Here is a 7,500-nt window from a genome sequence, read left to right as displayed (position 1 = left end):
CTTTCTTTCTCCTTCCCTTGTGTATTTCCCCATCCGTACATAAACATTAACTTTTTCTTCCATCTCTTTCCTGTTTCTCTCACCCCTTGACTTAACCCTTATCTTTCCCTTCGCTTTCCTCTGTACATTTTTATTCCATTTTTATTTTCACCTCCTCTCTGTATTTATTTCTCCGTGTTGTTTCCTCCCACAGTCCAAAGGCAAGGTTGAGATGCCTAACTTGCCCAAGCCTCTGACACTGGAGGAGAAAAAGTTTCTCCTAGCTGTGGAGCGAGGTGACTGCCAAACCACGCGAAAGTAAGTTCAGTGTTTATATTTTTTTTTCTGTCTGTCTTTCATTCCTTTTTGTCTCTACCCAGTTGCCTGTGTGTCCTTTTCGTGTTTATGATTACGTATTCTGTCTGTTTTGTTCCGTCATTTCTGTATAAGTGTCTTTGTGTTTGTCCTCCCTGTCTGTCTGTATGCATGTCTATGCCTGCTCATCTGCTCTGTCTTCTTGTATCTGGCGTTTCCTTAACTCTGCATTAAAAGGTATTAATGATATACTGTATGAAGCCTTGAACTAAATGTGATCTATAATTCAGTGTGACTTCTCTAAATTTGCTTGCCTTTGGCCTAAGTTTGCTTATCTTCACAATCAAGTTTCATGTATGATGTAATTCGACCTAACACTGACATCTTATCCAAGTTTAACATCTAATCGCTTTCACCTTTTAACTTATTGTTTATTCCGCCTAATAAAGATATCAAGCACAGCCAAATACAATAACAGAGCGGAGCAACAGAACCAACAGTCTGCAGAAAGCCATATAAACGCGTCCTCCTCCTCCCCCAGGATGTTACAGAAGGCTCATAGGCACTCTGACTACATGAACATGAATTGCGTAGACCCTCTTGGGCGAGGCGCTCTCCACATGGCCATCTCCAACGAGAACCTGGAGATGGTGGAGATGTTGGTGGTGATGGGGGTAGAGACGAGGGATGCTCTACTCCACGCCATCGACTCCGAGTTTGTGGAGGCTGTGGAAGTCCTGCTGGAGCACGAGGAGGTCATCCACAAGGATGGAGAGCCCTATGTGAGTCCTTGTCTGTCTTCTTTTTCTCTTTCTTTGTTTTCAAGTTTTTCTCTGTCTGTTTGTCTGTCAGTTGATCTGTCTGTTTTTTTTTCCTGCCTGTCTGTCTGTTAGTCAATCAGTTATTCTGTCTGTCTACCTGTCTATCTGTTTGTCAGTCTCTCTCTCTCTCTCTCTCTCTCTCTCTCTCTCTCTCTCTCTCTCTCTCTCTCTCTCTCTCTCTCTCTTCTCTCTCTCTCTCATCTGACTGGTCCTTCTACCCGTAGTAGTTGAGAATAGGATAAAAACGACCTCAAACAATAAACAAGGCATCAAGATAAATATAATTTTCAACCTCCTGACTTCAACCTCCTTCTCTCCCGCCTTTCCCCCGCTCACGCCCGCAGTCTTGGGAAATGGCAGACCGCAACACCTCCGCCTTCACGCCCGAGATTACGCCCCTCATCTTGGCCGCCCATCGTGACAACTATGAGATCCTGAAAATCCTTCTGGATCGTGGCGCTATGTTGCCCATGCCTCACGATATTAGGTAAGCCCGTTTTCTGCGGCTCTCTGTGGCTTCGGTGCTGCGCGATTTTCTTTTGTTTTTCGTTACGTTTCTAGGCTTTTCTTTTCTTTTTTATTTATCTTGTTATTTCTTCTATTTCATTTCTGTCCTTTGCTTTTCTTTTCTTTTTAATCCTATTTTTTTTTTTTTTTTCTTTATTATGATCGTGCTGTTTTAATGTTCACTAATAATAACGTAATGAATGTCAGCAAAGATATCCACGTTTATGATGATGATGATTTTGGTCAGAGTAGAATGATAATGTAATATATATATATATATATATATATATATATATATATATATATATATATATATATATATATATATATATATATATATATATATATATATATGTATATATATATATATATATATATATATATATATATATATATATATATATATATATATATATGTGTGTGTGTGTGTGTGTGTGTGTGTGTGTGTGTGTGTGTGTGTGTGTGTGTGAATGTGGACGTAAAAATAATAGTAATCATACTTATGAAAGTATTTTTCATTGCAATAATGAGAATAATAGTGGATATTACAGCAATAACAGTTCATGGGAGGGCATGAAATATTTATAAAGAATTCTGTGAAATGTTCGTACATGTTGGCCATTCATGATATAAAAATTTTCTTTTACTGTGGTTCGCATGATATTACTTAAAATCAAACTTTATCACTGGACTTTTGAAGGTCAAAGTTGAGAGAAAGGAACTATTTTTTATGTATAAAGAAAATGAGATTGTGCATTGTTCGCAATGGCATGAGATACCTTTATGAAAAAAAATCTTTATAATTTTTTTTTCCAACAAAGAAATATTAAATATCTGGAAAAAGCACACAAAACAAATTCATAAATTGCCTCCACTGCCAAAGATTCCAGTCTAAACAGTTCTAATTTACTCCAAAAAAAAAACATCAGAATGAGTGAAAACCAGTGTTGTCGACAGCCTTGTGAGGGAGGATAGTTATAAAGTCCATATAAATAACCTTACTTTTCCTCTTTAATCATTCTCTCCTTGCCTTGTTTAGGATAGTTAACATTTTCTTCGTAATCTAATTGGTTTCTTATTGCTGACGAACGGCCTTCGTGTTACTTAAAGTTATTAAGAAATATTCTGGAAGACTAAAACACAGCGCCATGTCTCACATTGATGGACAAAGTTTTATGATATGGCACGGTAATTTCCCTTGCGTGTACATTAATGAACTTCTTGTTGACAAAGTGATAATGGTAAGGAAACCATGATGATAGCGGGAATAATGATAATAATTGTAATAATGAAATATTATGATGTTCTATAATGACGTAATAAATTGGTAATTAACAATAACGATACTAATAACGTCCCTCCCTCCGAACCTCTACCCATCCCCCACCCCTCCCGCGCCATCCCTTTCACCCCCAACTCTCCCCTTTTTCTCCCCCACTAACCCTTCCACACTGACTCCTCTCCTTTCCCCAACAAACTCTCCCTCTCTCTCTCCTCCTCCCCTCTCCTCTCCCCTTCCTCGTTCTCCTCCTCTCCCCTGTCCTCCTCCCATCCCCCTTTCTCCCTTTCTCCCTCTTTCTTCTCCCTCCTCCCCTCCCCCTTCTCCCTCCCTCCCCATCCCTCCTCTCTCCCCTTCTCCCTCCCTCCCATCCTCTCCTCCCCTTCTCCCTCCCCCCCTTCTCCCTCCCCTTCTCCCTCCCTCCCGTCCTCCCCCCCCCCTTCTCCCCCAGGTGCGGCTGCCCCGACTGCATCAAGACCTCCTCTGAGGACTCCCTCCGTCACTCCCGATCTCGCATCAACGCCTACCGCGCCCTCGCCTCGCCCTCCCTCATCGCCCTGTCCTCCACCGACCCCATCCTCACGGCCTTCGAGCTCTCCTGGGAACTGAAGAACCTGGCCAACACCGAGCACGAGTTCAGGGCTGAGTACACGGTGAGTTAGTGGTGGGGTAGGGTGGGGTAGTGGTGGCGTAGTGGGGGGTGGGTTAAGGGTGGGGGTAGTGGTGGGTTTGGGAGGGTTAAGGGGGTGGGTTAGACGGGTGAGTGGGTAGGGGAGAGGGCAAGGGTTATATAGTAAGGGTTCATGTGTGTGTTGTATGCGTGGGTGTTAAGGGATGTGTGTATGTGTGTGTGTGCGTGTGTGTGTGTGTGTGTGTGTGTATGTGCACATCTGATCTGTGAATATATACTGTATACATACATCCGAACCATCATCCTTACACACGCACGTTACCACACAAAAAGACACCCAAAAATTATACTACTCCACTCTCCAATTTCCCGCAAATCTTTACACTCCTAAAATTCCTCATCCACTCACCGCAAAACTCACTCACTCAGCACAAAACTCCTCACCTACTCACCACGAAACTCCCCTCCCACTCACCGCAAAACTCTCCCACTCACCACGAAACTCCCCACTCTCTCCCCGCAGGAACTCCGTCGCAAGTGTATGGGATTCGCCGAGGAGCTGCTGAGTCACACTCGATCCTCCACCGAGTTGGCTGTCATCCTCAACCACGACCCGGAGTCTGTGGTTCCCTACGAGGACGGGGAGCACATGATGCTGCGCCGCCTCGAACTCGCCATCGATTACAAGCAGAAGAAGGTCGGTGAGAGAGGGCTTCGCCTTGAGACCTCACGCGTGGGAAATTCTGAATGTTCTTGGTTTGAATTTTTTTTTTTTTTTTTTTTTTTAAGCGTGTGTGTTATTCTTAATGTTCGTTCGTTTGGTTTTGGGTTGGTTGTTTTTGTGTCTTTTTTTTTTTTTTGATAGTTCATGTTCTTTTTTTCTCTCCTACGCTTTAAAATCAATAACATTACTATTATATTTTTTCTTATATCTGTGCAGTTAACTTGGTGAGAGTTACGAGTAGTGAGAATGATGACATTGTTGATAGATATTATATTCATATTGAGAGTATGAATAATAAAACATATTTCAAAACCACATTAGAAGAAACAATATATTTCAAAATATATTTCAAAATATTGTAACCGCGCTAATAAATACCAATAATAGCTTACCACACAAACTAAAATTATAAACGACATGACACGATAAACATAACACAGCCACGCGTATAGGTAGACGGAACATAGTAAATGCATAAATCGCTAGACCTAAATAAATAGAGACGTAAGTAAACGGTAAATAACTTCTCAAAAGCAAATAAACACCTGAAACACACGTTTAACCACTGAGGTAAATAAAATTTTTATTATGACCTCTTCAACCCTCCAGTTCTCAACACACGTTACTGATTTGTTTGTCATCGCCATCATCACCATCATCCATTCATAAAAATCCCCTTCACCATCATTAGTTCATCACCACCATCAGTTCTTCGCCTCGCCATCACCAGTGCACCACCACTATCACCACCATTATTTCTTCGCCCTCGCCATCACCAGTGCACCACCACTATCACCACCATTATTTCTTCGCCCTCGCCATCACCAGTGCACCACCATCCTCATCACCCAAATCACCCTTTTCCTCCTCCTCGTTTCCCAGTTTGTGGCTCACCCGAACATCCAACAACTGCTGGCCGCCCTCTGGTACGAAGGTCTTCCCGGCTTCAGGAGGAAAGCCGTCATTGAGAAGTGTCTGGAGATTATTAAGGTAAGGGCGAGTTCCTGAGAAGGGGGGGGGGAGGGGGGGCGGTTCTGAAAGGGATTTTTCGAGGGGGATTTCCTGAGGAGGATTTCCTGAGGGGGAGGGGGGTCTGAGAGGGACTTCCTCGAGGGGGATTTCCTGAGGGCTACAGCCTGTCATGGGGATCGATCGCTTTTTTGTCAGGGCTGTTGTTGGCCGGGTTTTTTTTTTTCCTTTTATTTTTCTCTGTTCACTTTACTAATGATTAGGTCGCGGCTCTGTTTCCCTTGTGTTATGATCTCTGCTCAATTTTACGGCATCGTTCTTCTGTTTACTCTTCTTACACTTTGTTCTCTGTTCAATCTCGTCGTAAAGTTCTTCTGTTCAGTCTCGTCATGAGTCCCTCTTGTTAACTCTAACTGCAATGTTCATTTGATCGCTTATATTACAACTCTTTTGCAACACTTATAACACTCTTTTAACAATTATAATTTTTGTGTCGCTTTTATAACTTTTCTAACACTTTATAAGAATTTTATGACTATTATAACTATTATAACACTCATATAACTCTTTCTAATACTTATAACTCGTTCCAACTCTCATATAACTCTTTTTAAAACTCTTATAACTCTTTTCTAACTCATAAATTTTTCTAACTCTCTTATAACTCTAATTCAAAACCCTTATAACTCTTTTTTCAAAACTCTTATATAACTCTCTCATAACACTCTTTCAGGTCGTGGCTCTGTTTCCCTTGTACTGTGTCCTCTACATTCTTACTCCGGATAGCCCTACCGGAGCACTTATCCGAACTCCGTTTATGAAGTTCCTTATCCACTCTGCCTCCTATCTCTTCTTCTTGCGTGAGTCTCGCCTTTTCTCTTTGCTCTTGTTATCGATTTCCGTGTCTCGTATTCTTTTCGTGTGCGTGTTTTTTTTTTTTTTTTTTATCTTCTGTGTGTGTGTGTTTGTTATCTTTTCATGTTTCGTGTGTGTGTGTGTGTGCTTTTTTGTTGTTGTTTTTTTGTGAGTTTTTTTTCACGTATTCTTCTTCTAGGATTATCTTTAATTGTTTCTATATTTTCTATATTCTTTGATGTATCTTTATCGCTTGGTTTCTTTTTTATGTCAGTTATTTGTTCTTTTCTTGCATTCTTCTTGTGTGAATTTCTTTCTATCATTATCTTATATGAAGATATTTTCGTTCTTTTCTATTCTTCTAACGTGATTGTTTTTTTTTTTTTTACCTTTCTCAGTCTCTCGTATTTCTTTTAGTCTCGTTCTCCTTTTTAATCGTATGCTTATTCTTAATCTTGTTATTTGGATGTAATATGTCTATCCAAGCCTGTTTGAAGTTATTTTTTAATTATTTTTCTCCACATATCATTTTCCTGTATTTTTTCTAATATTTTCTTTCTTCTATTTCACTGATCCAAAAATTTTCACTTTTTTCCATAAATCTGCATAGTTGGGTCTTCAGTATAAGCTACACAATAGCATTTGTTTTCCCCATAAATATTCAAACTTTTGTATTGTGACGAAAAAATATTTTTGCGCACGTTGAAAAATATATTTTTTTAACATAATCCATCACATATTTATAAATTATCATCATTCTTATTAGCTTGTTTGCTTGTTTGATTTTTGTTTAGATCTCGAGTTATTTTGTTTTATGTAATATACATATTTTGAAAAAAAAAAGTATCATCACTGTATTTTCTTCTTCTTTCATACATATTTATCCGTTTTTTATCGTCCATATCTTCCTGTGAAAAAAAAGTGTTCGTTACTACCATTTATCTATTTCGTATCTGTATCATGACTATATCAATTTATCTTTTAGATGCCCTTGCAATTTTCTCTCTTTCTCTCCTTCCACATCTTTCTCAACTTTTCGTCATATTAGATAAACGTGCAATTTCCTTGTCCCCCCCTCCCCCCACACCGTTCATGCCATTATCACCAGTATTGTGAATCATTTTTCCCTCAGTATAATCGTCATTATCACCTGTTCATCTTTTTTTTATCTTTTATCAACATCACTATCATCTGATCATCATTTCCTTATCTCATGACTAACATCTATTCTCATTTTTACCTCCCATTCATCACTATCATGTCATCTCCCTATTACCACTACCATAACCCTCCCTTCATCTTCCTCTGTCTCATCATCAACTTCCCTCTCATCCCTTCCCCTTCTCCCATCTTATCAACCTCCTTCTCATCCCTCCACCACATCCTCATCACCCTTCATCTCTCCCTCTCTTAATCTCAC

General features: G+C 40.0%; 1 protein-coding gene across 1 annotated transcript in view; it reads left to right on the top strand.

The window, feature by feature from the left end:
* The window catches only part of LOC119582960 (transient-receptor-potential-like protein), a gene marked incomplete at its 5' end in the record, with an annotated part of 17,474 nt that overhangs the window by 510 nt on the left and 9,464 nt on the right, over positions 1-7,500 (top strand). The window contains 7 exon segments of the mRNA XM_037931474.1: positions 194-297; positions 836-1,076; positions 1,460-1,602; positions 3,353-3,554; positions 4,056-4,229; positions 5,139-5,246; positions 5,959-6,085. Of these exon segments, the coding sequence (XP_037787402.1) occupies positions 194-297; positions 836-1,076; positions 1,460-1,602; positions 3,353-3,554; positions 4,056-4,229; positions 5,139-5,246; positions 5,959-6,085 (1,099 nt within the window).

Source organism: Penaeus monodon, chromosome 16 (genome assembly GCF_015228065.2).
Source record: "Penaeus monodon isolate SGIC_2016 chromosome 16, NSTDA_Pmon_1, whole genome shotgun sequence".
NCBI lineage: Eukaryota > Metazoa > Arthropoda > Malacostraca > Decapoda > Penaeidae > Penaeus > Penaeus monodon.
This window is presented reverse-complemented; position numbering and strand designations above follow the sequence as displayed.